Raw genomic sequence first — 19718 nt, forward strand, 5'->3', positions numbered from 1 at the left:
GACGATTGGTTTTATATTTCTCTGAAAGATATATTTTTTTATTATCTAATAACTCTATAATCAATAAAAATATCAAATATTGAGATTAATTGAATTAATAAAAGTAATCCTTAATTACTATATTTTTTTTTCTTAAATTTAGCTCTTGTATTTAAGTTTTTAATTTTATCAAAAATCAAATTAAATTTCCTTTAGTAACGATTTTTTTATTACTAACAGTTGATTAATTTTCTAAATTATACAATGAGAATCTAAATTTTCTAAGTTTTAAACTTATATTAAAATTTAATAATTTAGTGAATGTTATTTAAAGAAATGACCGCTGACTGTTGTGTAGTCTTATTTTATTGTATAGCCTTATTTCGATTTATTGGGCCTTCCATGTATACAAAAAAAAAAACTTATAATGAAATTATAAAAAATGTCCATAATTCTTTTGGGGATTTTATTAATTTGATGAGCCAATGAGAGTATTATTTTTGCTGTAAGTGTTATTTTTAGGCCTCTTAATAAATTATAAAAAATAAAATTATAAAAAATGATAAAATGAAAGCATTTATTTCGTACTAAAGTCCGTAGAATAATTAAAATTAGACTGAAATTTTTTAATTAATCATAAAATTTGTTAATTTATTTAGGGTAATTTTGTTTTCTTCCTTAATTATTCAAACGTCCTATTTTAAACACTATTTAACTGATTCTCCGGTTTCTTTATGGCGCGAAACTTCCTCTCGCGCTCTTTCAATGACCAGCTTAGGGTTTCGTCCTCCTCAGTTCTCCGAGGTAACACTAGCAATACCATTCAATATCTGCAGTGCATTCAGGATTTATCCCTTACCCGTTATTCCGTTTCTTCATCCTATTATTTCTCCTTAAAATTGATGAATATTTGGTCTGATTGAAATTGATTTCAGGATTTTGCTTGGCTACCTACTTGGCTTCAAAATCTTCAGGTAGAGGCATCTGCTACTAATAACCGCATAAAGGAAACCCAAACTAGTACCAGTCAAATTGAAATTTTGTCAAGAGAAGAGGGTGGACATAATAGTTGCCATTTATTTTTGTCTGGAGAAGATACTTCCCAATATAGTGTTGCCCCATCACCAGGAAATGTAAGTCCTTAACCACTTTATTTGTGATTGATTAGTTAAACTTGTAAAATGTTTGTTATATTGTTTAGAATTGGTTGTTTGGAAGCTCAACTAAGTCTCTGATATTGCATAGGTGCTTCACCTATGTTTACGACTTTCTTCAGATGGGGAATCGCTCGAAAGCCAAAGCCAGTATTTATGTGCATCTCAACCCATGCATGGTTCTAACAAAGTTCCGTTATTGCAACAAATTGAAACTTCAGCTGGCTCTCAAGAGAAAGCATATCTATCAAAAGTGAATGATAACCATGTTGTAGTAGAAGCATCACCTCTAAATTCTGTCCCAATAGCTGTGGGGAATGTTGGTCAACAATCCCCAACCAATAATGAAGAAATTGGGAGGCAGTCTGTAGAAAAAGTTGATTGTAGTACTGATGGAGAAGTAAAAAGTGACATTCCACTAGCCGTAGAGATTACTGGTCTTTCATCTTCCGCCAAGTACAGGGAGAGCGGAGTTCGTGAAGAAAAATTCAATGTCAGGGACATAAAAAATGCTGAGGTCAGTGATGCAGTTGAACTATGTATAGCTGCATCTGAAGCATTAGTTATACATGAGTTGATGAGGAGTGGGTCAGCCGTAGAAGTTTTCTCAACAGGAAATATTCTTGAAGCTGCACTCCAGATTAAGAAAGCACGATTGAAGGGTCTAGAAGATGGAATCTTCTGCTCATCTGAAGAAATTGATGAGATTGATTTCCTTTCGGACTTAGATGACTCTGTTATGGAGAGTGCCTTCCAAGATGTGGGATTATCTTTCAGTGATCCTGATGTTCAGCATGCTTGTAATTCAGATATGTGTCAAGTGAAGGATACTCCTTTAGAAAATCATTATAGGGATCTCAATGGCTCCACACATGTACAGCTCAAGGCTCAAGATAATGTTTTTGATGGTTCGGATTTGGGCTTGAACACTTCTAAACTGGCTAGCCTTGCTGATATCGTTTCATATCAGCCAGGTGAGGAAGTTTCACATGTTTCAGCTGAGGCACAGGTAAAAGATTTCTCCCTTTTAGCCTCCAACTTATCTATCCTAATAAGATAGGTAAATGGAAAAGTTTTGTATTTGTTTATCTGCTTTTTCCATTTTTTTTTTTTAATTAGTTGGATTTTTTTTTTATATCATTTACATTTAGTAAATATGAAAATTAAGCTCTGCAGGTTCTGGAGTTTATGCCTGCTGCTTTTCTTTCACTTATATTTCCTTTTGGCTTTCAAAGTATTAACTCTGCTGTAATATACATTTCGCCTCAGGTTGATGTAAACTCATCTCCTGCTTGTAAATCAGAAAATGCCGGTGAGGTTATGCTGTCTCTTTCCTTGTGCTTCTTACTAATGTTGAGAGATATCTGTCTCTGCTTAACTTCCTGTTTTTTTTTTTTGGTCATTGTCCCTGCAGAAAGAGAAGATAGAATATGTTCTCCAAGTGCAGATACATTCAAAAGTCGCTGGTTTGGTGGTTGGATGGTGAAGGTGAGGACTATTATCTCTGTTCAGTTAGAACATATACTGAAATTTTTTTGTTCAAACTTGTTCATTTATTTGAGACCTTCGAGTTTAGTTCAGTCATTCGGTAATCTAGTATGCATTAACAAGATTCCTCACATTGCATATTTGCTGTCAATTGTTTTGGACTTTGCGATGTTCTGCTTCTCTTCTTTTATTTACTTTATATGCATATATAGAATTATTCTGACTGCTTGTTCTCTTTGTGTTGGTATTTTTTTTTTTCTTTCTTCATTTTCCTTCTTGGAAGGAATCAGACGCTTCTGCAAACTTCAAGCAAAACAACACTAAAGGCATACCAGAGTTTTTTAATGGCGAGACAAGCTTTCTCTCGGAATCTGCATATGCTGCAGATGAAAACTCTTGTGTGCAAAAACATGATTCTGGGTCCAAGATAGTATATTCCTCCAGCATACCTTTTGGAGATGCACTTGATAAAGCTGAGGAAGGGATTTTGAGTTCCCAAGAGGTTAGATCTTCCGACCAATCCTTGGTGGATCCTCTTTGTTCTATTGTTCCTTGCAGTATCTCTTCAGAGAATGCAAGTGTTCCTTTAGCTCAGAATCAAGATGATAGAGAAGCTGATGCTCAAAGCTGCTTCAACACAGAATCAGGACTTAGGTTAGACAATGTCCAGAGGATGTCTAATGTTAACGTTAATGGTTATGTGGATGTGGATGCTGTGCCCACAAGTACTGGTGTGTGTCTTGAGGCCCCAGTTCGAATGCAGCTGACCTCACTTAAAACTTACAGCACATTCTTGCCAAAACATGATGTCATTTTGAAGGCACAGAGACCATACCGGACTCAACAGTTATCATCAGAACATGTTGGAGAACCGCTTCTGTTGAAACAGAATGTGCATTCTCATAGTTCTTCTGATCGTAGGAATTCTAAATGCTTCTTGCCTCTTAGGCCTGAAATTAAGTGTTCTGTTGATAAAGATCATGAACAAAATCATGGTCCCACTGTTATACAGAGTCCAGTTGCAGATCATGATGAACCTGCAAAAGATGGAGCTGAGCTGCCTGAGCAACAAGTCCAGCCTTCAGTGAAAACGATATCACCGCTTATTCTAAACCGAAGGAAATGCTGCCGCCTGAACCCTTCTGAACCTGTTAAAGCTGTACCTGGAATGAAAAATCCTGTACAGATTGTCTCAAAACGAACCGTAAGCAAGGCTTTTGAAAGAAAAAACGTTCAAATGATAAACTCTAAGTTGAACAATCCCCCTAGTCCTTCAAATTTGGTTAGAAAGCAAGTTCGTTTCTCAGAACTTGAAGTTGAGCTTAATAAGGATGTCCAACAGCCCGAAACTTCAAAAAAAGATTGTAAGATCATGCTGTTGTTTGTCTAATATACGTTTTCAATCACCTCCTCAAAGTTATCAACTCATATGTTCATTTTTTTATTATTTTCTTGATATTGTTTATTAGGTTTTGCTGTCAGAGCTAATAAAAGGTCAAAAAATTCCAAGATGTGGTCTGATTTTCAGGCTCAAGATGCGAAAAGTTGTTTGACTGGTTATACAAATGTTACAAAGAGACCGATGTTTCATGGTCTAGAATTCTTGCTTACAGGATTTTCTAGTCAAAAGGAAAGAGATATTGTCAGACTAATACAAGATTATGGTGGCATGGTTCTCATGGATGTCCCATGTCCCCCTTCAATTTCTAGGGCCAACAGAAGGTTAAAATCTAATTTCCAGCGGCTTCCTATTGTTTTATGTTCAAAGAAGGTTAGTTTTAACCAGAACCTTTTCTTTTTCCTTTGGTGTCTTTCTATAGGCTTTCTTTTTTAATTTTTTACTTCTGAACTATGGAGCTCTGGGTTCAGTTGCATACTAGTTGCTACGGTTATGCAGCTGAAACTGGTACCATTGGACTAGAGTGCCATAGAATTAGTAAATATTGATGATACTGGTATTGAAGTAAAACATTTTGCAACTTCTGCTGCCAGTGAGATATGGTATTTTTGTTTTGCAGCTTAATCTAATTCTAAAAAAGATATAGTATTCTTTATGTTGCACAGTATTAGCTTCTTATTAATGATATACTCATTTGTCCATTCTTGTTAATATTTTTTGCCAGCTACAAACTTCCAAATTCTTATACGGCTGTGCAGTGAATGCCCTCGTTCTAAATGTAAAATGGCTTGCTGATTCCATTGCAGCAGATTCTGTTGTACCTCCTGAAAAGTAAGTTATGCTATATATATATATATATATTTTTTTTTTTTTTTTTTTTTCATTTTTTTTTCTTCCCTCTCAACTTTAATCAATATGATTAGAGTTTAGGGACTTTTCCATGGTTTACTGATTCATGACTGTCTTTTCAGATACATTATTTTACCAAATCAGGCTGTTCTCCAGTATACAAGATTTAGAAAGTCATATAATCATGATAATAGCAAACGTATTTTTGATGGAGTAGGGATCATGCTTCATGGAAAGCACAGTTTCTGCACTAAATTGACAACTATAATCAAGGTAAAGTTTATCTCAGCAGAAGAAATTTATTCCTCAAGTGATTTTGAAGGATTTACTTCCTTACTTCCCCACCCAAAAATCATGAAATTTAGAAACTATTCTGGTTACTTGTATGATTGGAATTGGCTTAGAATTGCTCGATCTCTTTTTTTGGTCCATGAAATGATTACAGTTGAAAGAGTGACTTAACAGTTTTCAAGCCTTACTAGTAGTAGTGTTTGTAGACGGACATTTTGTCAACATAACCTTCTAAATCTCATATTCTTAACCATCTGATCATTTAAAGTTGTTTTCACCCTGGTGAAATGCCATGAACAGGCTTTGATGCATGGGTAACTGCATTTTAATCATAAGCAATGAAAGTGAAAAAATTGCTTGTGTTTGGTCATGGACAAAGTTGAGTAATAAACAAGCTAACATATGTGGTTCTGTACCTGCACATCAATTTGGCAAGTTTGATACAATTGGCATCTGATTGGGGACTGTTGGTGTCAAAATCTCATTAGGGACTGTTGGTTTCACATGATAAAAGGATGTCTTGGAAAGGGCAAAAGTTGAGATGCATTCCAATTCATATGAAATGTCCAAATACTTCTTCCTGAGAGTAATTTATGCCCTGGTATGACACAACACAAATGCAAATAATAGACAGGACAGTGGTACCTTCAACACTATCACTGTTCATCAATGACTTGTCGATCAGCTACTTTCATGCAGCTCACTTTGTAAATTGTAATGTTATTTTTTCCTGTTAATTTCACCCATTCTCTCTCTCTCTCTCTCTCTCTTAATAGTTAAATGATCTCATACTGTGACTAAATATGTTCTCCAATGGTTGAGCTGCTCAGCATGGAGGTGGGCAGGTGTTCAAAACTCTCCATAGGTTGTTTCAAAGTATTGACGCTGAAAGGATATCAGTGGGAGCTATTGTTGCTGAGGATGATAGTAGAACATCACGTCACTTGAGACACTGTGCTCTGGAGATGAAAATACCAATGATGGTTGGTGCTTTTTCTTTATCTTTTCTCTCTTATTCCTTTCGTTACTGATTTGAATATTGAAGCTTTTGACCAATTGGGAATTATATGAGGCTTCCAAAGTGTCTAACCTGTTATGCTTACATGCCCAATTGACCAATTTGTTCTTTCTTCAGTTTTAATTCTACATCTTATTAATACAAAGTTGGTAACTTCCTGCAGCCAGCCAGTTGGATAGCAAAGAGCTTGCATTCTGGTAAGCTTCTTCCTATCAAGGAGGAGAATGCTCCAAAAATTAAGTCACCAGAGACTGCAACTTCCTCAGATTGGAGTCAGGAGATCTAAATATTGCTTTTTATGGCTATATATGAGGTAAATATACATAAATTTGATAGTTTTGCACTTGACAAAATGAGTATTTCAAAGTTTATTTGGTGCATATATTGTAAAAATTCAGTTTATTTATTGTATATTCTAATTTTTTGATTCTTAATAAAAATTATTAAGAAAAGCCTCACCCTCCCTTTGCTCAATTAGGTTCTGATTTAATAGAAAAACTGGTTTTAAGTAAAATTAGTTGACTTTTGTGATGGCATACCTTGTGAAATAATTTGTTTGGTTAGGAGGTCTATTAGCCTGTGAATAGGAGGTACTGTTCCCCTTTGTAATGTCTGAAATTTGAAATCTTTTCGTGCGTCAGCGGTTTAACCAAATCTTAACCACCCTTATTATTTATATCAAGTGGTTCTCATGAATATAAATTATGCAACTTCGCACAATACATGTGAGAAATATGATCCCAGTTGTTGCCACTGTTTTTCAACTAACATGATCAGATTAAGATTCTATGAAAACTACCATAAACATTAAAAACTCGTTGTCCAATTATGCCTCACCAAGTTAGGAATGTTCGTGTCAGGTTATGGTGTTAGGCTAGAAATTGGCAGGCACCTCTAAAAAGCCTGGAAGTTTGTGATTAAAATGGTATCTAAAAGTTCACATCACATCTACTGAATAAAGAAAAAATGGATTAGATTCAGCCACAGTTTAAGCAGGCCGACAACAATTTTGCTGTCGCATCAACCTGCCATGCCAAGCAAGATCACGAATAAGGCAAAAACTGCAGAATTTAATACAGAAACGAATTCTCTTATCCAAAAAGGAACTCTCTTTAGGAAAAATCAGATTACCTCTAGAAAAGAGCACAAAACTACAAAATAAATAGAGTTAAGCCAAATTCTAATCTGCTTAAACTTTGCTTGTTTGTTTTATATCATCATGACTTAATTCCTCTATCAAACAAGCCAAAATCAAATTAGCTTTTTGTTAATTCAGTTTATTTATTAATTACAGCAATTTCTTGTTAATTAACTTGGTTATTATAATTATTCTTTTTTCCCCATTTGGGATAGGAGCAGATTAGTGGGTACTCTTGAGTTCATTAAAGAATAAAGAAGAGGAAAAATAGGAATTTCACATTTGACACATTGCAATAGGAACATATTGAATGATGAGTTGGTGGTAACTGGTAAGTACAGGAGATATATATGGATGAGACACCGTACCCTTTCATGAGAATTGTGAGATTTTTAACTAAAAAATAATTGAAAATAACCCAATCCAGAGTTATCGGTGGCTTCTTAAGCAAAATTTTCAAAATTTGTTTATTCAAGGAGAAATTGAAATGGCTCAAGAAATCACCAATGACGATGGCGAGTTATGAAGCAGTTCAGGTGGTTTCTCGAACAGTATAAAACTCATTGAAAGCAGAGAGAGATGATTAAAACCTATGTTTGGACTCACTTAAAAGTAAATTTACTGACCTCCATCTCCAACCAAGTCCAGCTTTGTTTTAACATTATGTGATGTATGACATCATGAACTCCAAGATTTCTCAAACGCCTAAAATTGGAAATCTGATTTGATTGCAACAATTCCTTTTAAGTCGGCACAGCCGGATAAGAACAAGTGTCGTTATGTATGTTTTGCGGCCTGTCGATCCTAAAATTAATATCTTATCCGTGTTTTTTCTTTTTTAAATACAAACGAAGGAGATACCCAGACAAAAGCTCTACACGATATTTTTTTGACAAGACAACCCCAAAATCCATCTCTACAGCAACCTTTCTACATCCTAAAATGGGAATATCTCATCTGTTAAATGAATTTGGTTAGTTTAAAAATTAAAAAATATTTTGAAGTTTGATGAAATACTGAAAATTCACTATCAATTCTGAAACAAATCAACTTCATAATTCAATATATAAATTATTTATTTCATTTTAATCTCACCCTATTTTTTTACGCGTTTTTTAGTACAAGTTATCGAGAAATTATTCGATAAAAATATCAATCAATATCGATACTTAATAGATGACGTTTACATATTGATTTATCAATTTTACAAATAAAAATAAAGTTAGATAATAATAATAATTAGTTTATTAGTAAGCATAACTTGCAAGTTATGTCATTCATAGACTGTACCCACAAAATGCAAAAGCCAAAAATAATAACATATCTACATCATTTAATCCATGTGGCTTGTCTTCCAATTCCCACTTTGCTCTGTGTTTTTTTCTTTTTCATGGCAGCTTTCTTTAAAAGGCACCTCAATATTAGGATAAATGTGTATATTCTCAATTGATTTTATTGATAAGTGATAGTAATTTTCTGCTATTAGAATAATTTCATTTCAGTAATTTGATTTGTATGTTAATGCCATTGAAGTTTGCTCCAACATACTTTCTTTCACGTGGAAAAGGGAAACTCTAAAGTTTTCTTATTCAAAAATCCAATAATTGGATTTAAGAAAAATAAAAAATGATGGCTATGAACTTAATCTATTGGATTTAAGAAAAATCCAATAGATTGAATACATTAATCTCTTTTAGCTCACCGAAATAGAAAAAGCATAAATTCTCTTTCCTTCGTCGAGCTAGAGACATCAAGATCTCTGAGCAGATTATACTCAGGATTTTTTTTTGCATGCATGAAATAAACGTGCAGCTGTTATCCTATATAAGGAGTGTGTGCAGGCTTAATTTCCCACACCAAACCAATCCATAGTTAAACAAGCAACAAAACTATGCCAGTTTCCACAACCACTGTCTCTCCCATTCCTCTCTCTCATTTCAAAAAAGATCAAGCAACAGGAGAAGAAGATGATTTGAAGCTAACCCATGAATGCAAAGAATTGCTTCTTTCTCTTCCTAAAGAAAGAGGTTGGAGAACTCCTTACATCTATCGATTTCAAGGCTTTTGGTGCCAGCCAAAGGAAATTCAAGCCATTTTGTCTTTCCGGAAACATTTTCAAGCAAGAAATGGTGATGTTGTTTTAGCCACAGTACCAAAATCAGGCACTACATGGCTTAAGGCCTTAGTTTTTGCAATCTTGAATAGAAATCTTTATCCATTAAACTCAAATTCACATCCTTTACTTGTTTCAAATCCTCATGATCTTGTTCCTTTCTTAGAATACAAAATTTATGCAAATAATCAAATTCCTGATCTTTCAAAATTTCCTGAGCCTGGTATTTTTGCTACCCATGTCCCATTTGCTGCCGTGAAAGAATCAATCAACAAGTCCAGTTGCAAAATTGTTTATATTTGTAGAAACCCTTTTGACACTTTCATCTCTTCTTGGATTTTCTGTAGTAAAATCGGGGCAGAAAATTTCCCTTCATTGTCAATAGAGGAAGCTTTTAACATGTATTGTAATGGGACTATTGGGTTTGGTCCATTTTGGGAACACATGTTGGGATATTGGAAAGAAAGCCAAGAAAGACCAGAAAAAGTCCTCTTCTTGAAATATGAAGACTTGAAAGGAGATATTACATTCCATTTGAATAAATTAGCTAAATTTCTAGGTTGCCCTTTTTCAATGGAGGAACAGAAACAAGGTATAGTTGAAGAGGTAGCTAAGCTTTGTAGCTTTGAGAACTTGAAGAATTTAGAAGTGAACAAAACAGGAAAGGCTATTATGAATTTTGAAAATAGACACTTATTCAGGAAAGGTGAAATTGGAGATTGGGTTAATTATTTGTCTCCCTCTATGGTGGAGCAACTGAAACAAGTCATGGAGGAAAAGTTGGGTGGTTCAGGTCTTGAGTTCAAGGTGTTTGCGTAGCTAGGGAAAATTAATTAAGCACTGCCTCTATTTGGCAATATCTCTATCTGTAATGCATGGAATGGAATTATTCACTAGTACTTGAGAGTTTATTTACAAGCACTTGATGTAAATAATGTGAGATATAGTGATATTGTGTGTAATTTTATGTAATGAAGCATGAATTAATTACTGTATAAATTATGTAAAGAAAATGTGCTCTCATGTACGTTAGTTCGCCGTCCGGCTGATATCCGTCGTCCGGTATAACCCCAGCTCCCATAGATATCACATGCAATATTTGCACTATATGTTACCAAATCTTCATCCGTTGGTTCTCTTCTTACCCCATAACCTCATTTTCTTCCATTACAATACATCGTCCATACTAGCTCTTCTATAATCTTTGTTTTCTCGTTCGGTCTTTTTTTTTTTTTTTTTTTTTTTTTCACTCTAAAGCAATCCTAACTAGCCCCATTCCCAAACCTTGAAGCAGTTTACCGGTTGTTATTCAAGCAATAAAATAGGGAGAGAGCTAGAATTTCTTGAATTGCAAGGTTGATTCTAGCCTCCCGGTGGCCAAATAGCGTACCGGTCATACGTATCCCAAATAGCGTACTGGTCATACGTATCCCAACAGGGATGTTTCTGTCGTGGTCAGTTTCCTGGAATCTTACAAGTCAGTGGTGTTGTTATAATTGGAAATGACTGCAAAAACTGCTCGAAGACCACAAGTGTTGTTGATTGTTGGAGAGAAATACCAGGCCGAGATGAAGACGGCGATCTTGGAGACCACGGTAGCATAATGATGGTGGAGAAGCATTGCCATGGTAGGCCAGATCAAGGCTGGGTAGTGTCAGCTAGCCAGTGGCTCGGTCTAATTTTGTTGGTGTAATGGTGGAGATGTGTGGTGGATTTGGGTTGTACGTGTAAATAAAGATGTAAAGAGTTTCACCAAAAAAAAAAAAAAAAAAAAAAAAGAAGAAGAAGATGTAAAGATTAATGTTATGGCATGCACGTTGAGGTTGGTGAGTGTGCTAAAATTTCTTTAATCAATTATGAGGAATGAAAATTGTCCGGTGAAGGAGTTTTTTCATAGGGGTGAGTAAATTGTGAGTTTCGGTTTAAAACCGGCTGGGGTGAAATTGACTCAGACCGAAGTTAATGGCAGAATTAAACCAGCTGAGTTCATTGCACGGTTTTAAACCTAACCGCTCCAACTTTTATAAATTTAATCATTTGAACCAAGAATCAATTTTCTTGTCAACAGATTAATCGAATCAAATCGGTTTTTGCTTCGGAATTTGGCTCACCCCTACGCATTTGTACATTTGTACATACAATATACTACAGGCACTGAATTGATTTGCTTATGGAAGGAGCATGACACATGGCCTTTGAAAAAAGAGAATGCTTAGAGCATTTCCGATGCTACTGTAGATTGTGTCTGATGTCTCTTATGAAACAGAAAGTGTGAATGATGATGTGATTAAATATCTATTTATAGACAATGAATTTTAAAAAACTTTCTTTAATACATTAGTTTTAAATCTTCTTTCACTGTCTTTTTTTCTGGACCATAATTTAATATGCAACAAATTACTAAAGAGCAATAAATGTTAACATTGAGACCCTCTAGAAATAAAAGGTGTAGTAGACAATATCATTGATTTTTTTGACACCTCAGCTTGACATCCTAAATAGACATTAATATTAGAAAGCATTTTTCAAGAAGTTTTTTCATTTTTCTAATATAATAATTAAATAAAAGCGATCCACGTTTGCATCGAAGATGCAGTTAGAGCAGCGATGATATAAATATGTTTATATCGTAGAAATCACAATTTTTTTTAGCTCACTGGTTATGTGGGTCCCGCATTTACGATTTTTAGGATTTTACTATAACATAAAACATAAGTCCGGTTAAGATGCAGTTGCATTGTAACGCCCGTAAAATTTGGAGTGTTGAGAATGTTCTAACGTTAAAAATGGAGAACTTTTAAGATCACAAAACACCCACACCCTCAAGCTTCTAGCTTTATATGAATCTGAAATGGCTGCTGTTAGAAAGCTTTTAATTGATAACCACCTCTGACCCAAGACTATTAATAGTTCACCGAACGAGTTTATGTTTTTAGCATGACAAAAATGGTTCAACTAATTTACCAACAGAATGTTAACCTTCTAATGGTAATTACAAATCTTAGAAGAATACATGAAAAATACAAAAAGCAATGAATACACAACCAATTTACAAAAGCTTTAGGACTTGCAATACTATGTTTCAATTAAAAGTGAAAATAAGAAACGAATATACAGTTTTGCAAGGAAGTTACTATAATGTTTTCTATGCAACTTTCAAAACTGAGCCTAGTGAATTCAGTAAGGTTCTCTAACCTAGCAGCATACATACTATTAAATCATTTTGCATATATACATTTAAGGAGTGAAGATAATCCAGAGAACTTTTCAAGCTTTCTTTTAACTTGATATTCGATGGAACCTCGTCCGATCACCCTTTCCAATCACCCTTTCCTGTCATTCTTCCAACCAGCATGTCATAAACATTACCATAAACGAATATCAAGCTTTCTTTTAATTTGATATTCGATGGAACCTCGTCCGAACACCCTTTCGTGCCATTCTTCAAACCAGCATCTTATAAACATTACCATAAACGTTATTTGGTTGTCATTCTTCAAACCAGCATCTCATAAACATTACCATAAACATTATTGGGTTGTGTACATCGAGAATCGCTTGTTTTAGTCTCTCCTTGACATAGGATTGGAACCTCACAATCGCTTGAGAATAATGGACAGGCAGGAGGAGATTTGCTTTGTGGCTTGTAGTTCAGTGGTTTGGTAGCTTCCTCTCTGAAACTTATTGATGCTGATGCAGGAAAGTCATGTTCAGTTATTATGTCCATCTTATTGAACATGAGGTTTGCGACAGTTCTGTCAATGATGTTAGTCTCCAACTCCATATTTTGTCTTCTTTCAGGCCTGAATATAAAAAACAAAAAAATTGATCAATGTACAGCTCAACTGCAAATGCTGCAAGGACAAGGACACACATATATATCTAGCAAATAGAAGAGGCTTGATTGCCCAGATGGTAACCACACTAGTTTATATCAGCAAATATAAATAACAATGGGTCCTCCATGTTTGAATCCTTGATTGAATTTGATTCCAGATCCTTACAAAGAACCGTAACCAATATGATACTGAGATAAAACCGATGAAGACAACAGGTAAGGTCAGGGCTATTATTATACATCTGGTCCAAGTATGCAGACAAGTTACTGTTTTAGCATTTCACAGAAATTAAGGAGGAAAATGATTCTGAAAGAAGCCATTTTGGGCCAAAACCAATAAAATGCCGCTGCCCGACTATTGGTTTGGATTGACAGTATTACCACAATCAACTCACAAGAAAAAAACAGTCAACAAAAAACTATTGGATTCAACTTCAAGCAACCACCGCCTTAATGCCCCAGTTTGCGGATAAGACAGAAGCATAGAGACAGAAATATGCAGCAAACAATATGCAAGTACCTCATTTTCTCTTCTTGACCTGTCCACGGGGAAGTTTTCATGGACATGTTCCCATTGTGATCCTGTCTCTCCTCATGTTGCCTTGAGTTCTTGGCCAGACGGTATAAGGCATCACGAAAGCAAAGTCGAGTCTTGTCGGTCAACTGTTCAGATTGCAATACATAAATTTCATGGTCTACTTTAATAGTGAAAAATATCAATAGCTTGTTGTGCTTCTATTTTATGTACCTGTGCCATCACTGATTCCAGATCCTGTAAAACAGATTCCTCAAGAGATGTTTCCTCATCCATGTGTTCATTTATTCTGTTATGCTCAGAAGGGACCAAGACTTTGGACAGCGGTACCTTGAGGAAAAATCATACAACTAAAATGATTAAAAAAGTATTGCAATGTACATAATTTCCAAAGAACTAAATCTTTACTTCTGTTGCTAAAAAATATGTCATATTAAAACCTAAAGAAGAAGTTACCCAAAGGAAAATAAACAAACATGAACCTAAAAGAAAACCCTCTCCTTAAAATTTATTCCAATTCAAACCTTCGACTTAATTACAGGATATAATTTATTTTAGAAGTTGAAGTCTAAGATTTAATCAACCCCCTACTTTAAAAGTAAAAAGGGCACAGAAAAGGCTTTTAAGTTTTAACCATCAGACCTCGGCTAAAAAATTAAGGGGAGAAAAACTGATTCTGTTCTTTATTTGCAATCTTTCAGGAGATATCAATGAACCATGAATTTACCAAATTATAGCAAAATGGTGAAGATATGGTCAATGGTCACTCCTATTAGTAATAAATATGAGGAAAATCTCACCTTTACCACTGGGCAATGCTTTTGCCCTGAATTGCATGAAATAAGCAGTGGAGCAGGAACTTTGTTGTTCTCCTGATCCACTGTTGGAGAAAATATGTGTGTTTTGAGATGCATAGAACTTCCCATACTGTGTGTGCCACTCAAAATACTGTGTGTATCTAAAATCATGTCTCTCGAGACATTGTCACCATTTACCATATGATTCTGGAATTCAGGCTCGAAGCAAAATGAATGATGAAGATTTTCAGTCCCAGTCAGATCTTCGATTAGTGAACTACTGCATTATTGACCAGAAAGAACATAGTGAAAAACTATAAGAGACCATCAAAACTGAATAACGCAAAATGCTTGACAAGTAAGGAAATACTAGGCATCCCATGGACATTGAATGGCACTAGTTTGTCACATAGCACTAAAGATACAGAAGATTGTCATATGATAAAGGTCATACGAAGAAAATAGTTGCCATCATGACAAAAATGGTAGATGTGTATTGAACCATTTTTGTGATGATGGCAACCCTATTTCTCAGCAATGGGTTAGTTAAACCATGCACAAAGGCACTCAATTTCCATGGGACGTCCGAGCATGGCGCTAATCGATATGACAAGCTAAAGCACTTCTGACGCTACATGATTTCCTACATGCATTAAATCAAGTATCTTAATCCCAGAAGTTATGCTTGTACAAGAATATGTCATCCATTTGTTCGAATCCTGAAAGACTATCGAGCTGGTCACATGAAACAGCAGTTCGGTAAAGAGATTCCTCAGAGGTTCCTCCATCTATACTTGAACTACAACGATCTTTATCATGGATACAACTTTCCCCTTCAACTTCATTAGAGAAAAAATCACCATTGGGGTCGAGTTTTTCCCGAGTTAACTTTGAATCAATATCAAAGCTTTTGCTAGGAAAATCAAAACTTTCGGAGTCGCTCGTACCCCAATTCGGCCAACTTTCTGATAATAGAAATCTGTCGGATGGTTCTTGATCCTTGGGGACAACAAGTTCCTCAATACTACTTCCAACATACCAGTCCATGATAATCTGGGATAACAAGGAAAAAAATAAAATAAACAATATCAAAGATCCCTTGATTTCAAATTGATATAGTCAAGTAGGAATTATATTATTCTTTTTAACTAATTAGTTCTCCTTTTCCTTCCTGGAAAATTAATCAAAGAAACAGATGTAGAAGAAGCATAACCATGCTCAATAAGTTCATATTATAAATCCCTATCAAATCAACAAAGAAAAACATAGCTATAACGAGAAATCATTGTATGCCCCTAAATTCAAAGAAAAACTCCTCTTTTTCGACTAATCCCGGAAGCATCCCGTGATTTAAATGCAAAGAAAATGCTCAAATTTCTCTTATTTTTAAATAACACAAGCCTGAGTAGTTTCAACTACCTCACCAACCTCAGCAATATGGATCTGCTCATTTCTCCAGGTAATGAAAATAAATAAAATAAAATTAATGATTTCAGCTCATATCCATTTCCCTAACTTTTCTCAGAAAACAAACACATCCTACTTCCTATAAAGATATATATCAGAAGTATCAAGCATCAAAACATAATTCATCAAAAAAGCCAAGCCAAGGAGAACCCATCTCAACCCACAGACTCAAGATTCAAAATTTTTGTAAACAGTTAAAATCCACCACAAGGTATACAATACTACTCAGTAAATGACTAAAATAACATACCTTAACAAAGAAGCCCAGATGCTAAAACAGAGCAATCAAGCAGATAGCTAGCAACTAGCAACTAGCAACTAGCAACTCCAGCTTTGGTTAACTGTGAAAGAGTGGCAGCTCTGGTTTTTATCTCTCAGTTGTGTTTTCAGTAGTAGTTTGGTTTTTTATTTAATTAATATAGAAAGAAGAAGAGTCAAAACCAAGCAACTTGAACAAGAAGAGAAAAGCAGCTCTCTCTTTTTTGGAAATTCCTGTTTGTGGCTGAGAACTAACGCTGAGATTTGTGGTAGAGAGACCGCCATCAAAAAACGCAATCTCATTGATCCACGTGGACAACTCGGGACCCACTATTCAGAAATCAATGGTTTTGGTGTTGGCTGGGGATTTGATTTGTGATGCCGTGAAGACTTTTGGTTGCTTTTATTTTGTTTGTTTTCCGTAATTACCCCTACGTTTAAGTCAGCCGTACTCCTTATCTGTTTGGCTAGTTTGGTCAATTTATTTAAAACGTGGCAGTTTGAAAGCAACCCATGCCATTACTTGTTACTAACAGATTTTCTGGGACCAACACGTGGACACATGCAGATAGATCTGTTGCCACTTGGCAAAAAAACAGATAATCTAGGAAGAAGTTAACTAGAGTAGGTGGCGGCCAACTGGGAAAAAATAAAGTAGGGTTTTTCTTATCTTCTAAAAAAGATTAGGGTTTCGTTTATCTGGATTGAAGACCATGAATATACATTTTCTTTTCCCTTTGTCTTTTTGGCTTACTGTAATTTGTAAAGGGATTATTTTTATTTTTAAACCTGATAATTTTCTATGTCCACATAAAATTCAATTTATTTAGGTCCAAGCACACAAATATAAAAAGAAAAACGTGCACTATTGGGCCACATGGAAATTAATGCATGGTTTTACCCATATTTATTGGGCTCGCTTTGACCCAAATAAATCTACTGAGGCCCACTAAAATTCAGGTCCTCTTTCATTTCCAGCTTTAGCCCAAATTGTCAGGCTCAATTTGGGCTGCAACTACAATTTACGAAATTATAGTATTTCATGTGTAAATGGGCCTGTAGCCTATTATCCAGCCCGTCTCTTGATCCATTAGGAGCCTATAATGAGAATATCAATCACAAATATTTCTCGATTGCCGGATGCCAAGTCTTTTTGTTTTCCGCTGCTTTGTTTCCCGAGAAACAAACAGGCTGGTACGAGTCATTTCACTTTTTTTTCACGATAATATAGAGTGTCTGTATTTTGTTTCCAATTTAGGGTTTTGTTTGCTGTAAAAGTTTTGTTCGTTTATTTTTTTAAATGAAAAAAAAGCTAAGTTGTTTCAGATGAGAGGTAGGTAGGGTTTATTGCTTTTAGCCATATTTGATATAAATTGGTGATTGATGACGATGCCGGTAGGATTTCTGGGTTTCAATTTCCTTCTATTGGCTGTGATTTTGTTTTTCAAGTTCTAATGTTATACTGCAGCTTCAGTTCTTTGGCGCTGAAAGATGTTTAAGAACACGTTTCAGTCTGGATTTCTGTCCATCTTATATAGCCTTGGGTATGTTAACAATTTTGGTTCTATATGTGCAATCATTTTTTGGCTTCACCACAGTAGAATTTATGTATTGTTCTGTTTCTTGGATTCGTAGGAGCAAACCTTTGCAGATATGGGATAAAGAAGGTGAGTTACAGGGTTATTAGTGATAATATTTTTAATTGATATTAGGTCATCTATTCTTGTTATTTATTTTCACGAGTTTTACTTCAAAATTGATTTCAGCATTAGAGGCAAGTGAAGTACTTCTTTCTTGATGCTGTTTTTATATTGATGCCTTCTTAACTATTTGACATGCCAACCCGATTGCGAATCTGTCTTTTAATGAATTGAAAATGTTGGTGCAATTTTTTGTCTTGAATATTTTGCAGTTTCTAATGGTCATGTGAAACGTCCACATGATGAAGACATACAGTCCAATGTACTTGAGATTGTTGGATCAAATATTCAGTCTACATACATTACATGCCCAGTTGATCCAGCTGCAACTCTTGGTATAAAACTTCCATTTTTGGTTATGATTGTGAAGAACTTGAAGAAATACTTCACATTTGAGATTCAAGTGTTGGATGATAAGAATGTCAGACGGCGATTTCGAGCTTCTAACTTTCAAGTGTGTAAGTTTGCCCATGATTATGATGTGTCATTTTCCTAATGACCTTATTTTGTTTCATTTTTTTCCCCAGATAAATTGTGGGTAAGGTATGATAAATTACCTATTTTGATGTTGTTCTTCTAGCAACTGCTATGATTATAAATCATGAGTGCAGTTTTTGCAGAAATAAGCATTGAACTGACAACTAAGAAGGGAATTTTATAAAACTTCTAGACTAAATGTGACATTAAATGGAAAAGTGTGGACTTTGTTTTTGCAGTTCCATCCATGCTAGTTTGATTATAATAGCTTTCTCACATACACTGAAATAAAGGCATTGTTGTTGATATTTACTATTTGAATTTTGTAGGCTATTACTCGAGTGAAGCCATACATCTGCACCATGCCACTGAAGATGGATGAGGGCTGGAATCAAATTCAGTTGAATTTGGCTGATTTTACCAGAAGGGCCTATGGAACAAATTATGTTGAGACTTTAAGAGTTCAGGTTCATGCAAATTGCCGCCTGCGGAGAATCTATTTCTCTGACCGCCTCTACTCAGAAGAGGAGCTCCCTCCAGAATTTAAACTCTACCTTCCAATGCAGGTGAGGGTGACCCTGGGCAGAAATATGTAGAAGCTTAGGGGTCAATCCCCCAGTCTCTCTCCCTCTCTCTCTCTCTCTCTCTCTCTCTCTCTCTCTCTCTCTCTCAACCCAGAAAACATATTGCTTGTAATTTTTTTTTTTTCTCCCCCCCAATGGTTAAAGTCTAGTTCTGCCTTATTGCCCATGGTGTGGGATTTGTAATTTCTGATGTTAAGCCTGTTCTTATCTGTAATTGTCTGATTGCAGAAAGCATGAGAATCTCCGGGATTCAGAATCGCTGCTTCTAAAAAGAGTTGGGAGTTCGGAATGAGTTATCTTTTTTAGCATGCTCCACCAGTCAACTAGTTCCATCATAACTTTTTTCAGTTCATATTATTAGGAGATAGCTATCAAGTTCCAGACAGTATTTGCTGCGCAGATATTTTACATTTTGGCTTTGTTATGTAGATACAGCTAGTGGAACTAGCTTTGGTTTATGGTTTTACTTGTATAACCGATTTCATCCTTTATGACTTTTTTTTGGGTACACCAAATCCTGTATGATTTACACTACTCTTCTTGATTTGCTGGGTTGATTTTGTTAAAACTTAATGCATATTTTTAAATATATAATGCTCCAAAACAATTACCCTGCAGTTGAGCTTGTAGAAT

At 35.2% G+C, this 19718-nt stretch overlaps 4 protein-coding genes across 11 annotated transcripts; 3 read left to right on the forward strand and 1 right to left on the reverse strand.

Moving 5' to 3' along the window:
• Positions 1–682: 682 nt before the first annotated feature.
• Positions 683–6636, forward strand: LOC105631645 (uncharacterized). Of its 5 annotated transcripts, none has more exons than XR_002284133.3 (11): positions 683–783; positions 915–1112; positions 1225–2142; positions 2403–2445; positions 2548–2621; positions 2905–3985; positions 4091–4392; positions 4745–4851; positions 4992–5142; positions 5649–5874; positions 5991–6118. XR_002284133.3 is itself a non-coding variant. In XM_012213826.3 (11 exons), the coding sequence occupies exons 1-11, from the start codon at positions 745–747 to the stop codon at positions 6462–6464; spliced, it is 3189 nt and encodes a 1062-aa protein (XP_012069216.1). In that variant the 5' UTR covers positions 683–744; the 3' UTR covers positions 6465–6636. The 5 variants fall into 5 exon arrangements, 4 of the variants coding, with proteins under 4 accessions (XP_012069216.1, XP_037497530.1, XP_020534071.1 ...); XM_012213826.3 differs by lacking the exon at positions 5649–5874 and adding an exon at positions 6342–6636 and having other exon boundaries at positions 5991–6143; XM_037641602.2 differs by having other exon boundaries at positions 5461–6131.
• A 2227-nt stretch (positions 6637–8863) lies between these two features.
• On the forward strand, positions 8864–10428 carry LOC105631263 (cytosolic sulfotransferase 15). Its single transcript, XM_012213330.4, has one exon. The coding sequence runs from the start codon at positions 9208–9210 to the stop codon at positions 10246–10248; it is 1041 nt and encodes a 346-aa protein (XP_012068720.1). The 5' UTR covers positions 8864–9207; the 3' UTR covers positions 10249–10428.
• A 2060-nt stretch (positions 10429–12488) lies between these two features.
• Positions 12489–16519, reverse strand: LOC105631262 (hypothetical protein). Of its 2 annotated transcripts, none has more exons than XM_012213327.4 (6): positions 16317–16519; positions 15291–15652; positions 14603–14879; positions 14016–14132; positions 13788–13930; positions 12489–13232 (listed from the first exon to the last, which is right to left on the reverse strand). In XM_012213327.4, exons 2-6 carry the CDS (start codon positions 15644–15646, stop codon positions 12926–12928), a joined length of 1200 nt encoding a protein of 399 aa, XP_012068717.1. In that variant the 5' UTR covers positions 15647–15652; positions 16317–16519; the 3' UTR covers positions 12489–12925. The 2 variants fall into 2 exon arrangements, with proteins under 2 accessions (XP_012068717.1, XP_012068719.1); XM_012213329.4 differs by having other exon boundaries at positions 14798–14879; positions 16317–16514.
• An 883-nt stretch (positions 16520–17402) lies between these two features.
• BUG22 (cilia/flagella-associated protein) lies at positions 17403–19679 on the forward strand. 3 transcript variants are annotated; one of them, XR_016320586.1, is made up of 6 exons: positions 17403–17518; positions 17793–17868; positions 17960–17991; positions 18237–18482; positions 18831–19067; positions 19314–19679. XR_016320586.1 is itself a non-coding variant. In XM_037641530.2 (6 exons), exons 2-6 carry the CDS (start codon positions 17816–17818, stop codon positions 19320–19322), a joined length of 573 nt encoding a protein of 190 aa, XP_037497458.1. In that variant the 5' UTR covers positions 17403–17518; positions 17793–17815; the 3' UTR covers positions 19323–19679. The 3 variants fall into 3 exon arrangements, 2 of the variants coding, with proteins under 2 accessions (XP_037497458.1, XP_037497459.1); XM_037641530.2 differs by having other exon boundaries at positions 18237–18478; XM_037641531.2 differs by having other exon boundaries at positions 17456–17518; positions 17799–17868; positions 18237–18478.
• The last annotated feature ends 39 nt before the right edge of the window (positions 19680–19718 follow it).

The sequence above is a fragment of the Jatropha curcas genome, chromosome 1, assembly GCF_041381405.1.
Source record: "Jatropha curcas cultivar XTBG-Jc1 chromosome 1, XTBG_Jcur_1.0, whole genome shotgun sequence".
Classification (NCBI taxonomy): domain Eukaryota; kingdom Viridiplantae; phylum Streptophyta; class Magnoliopsida; order Malpighiales; family Euphorbiaceae; genus Jatropha; species Jatropha curcas.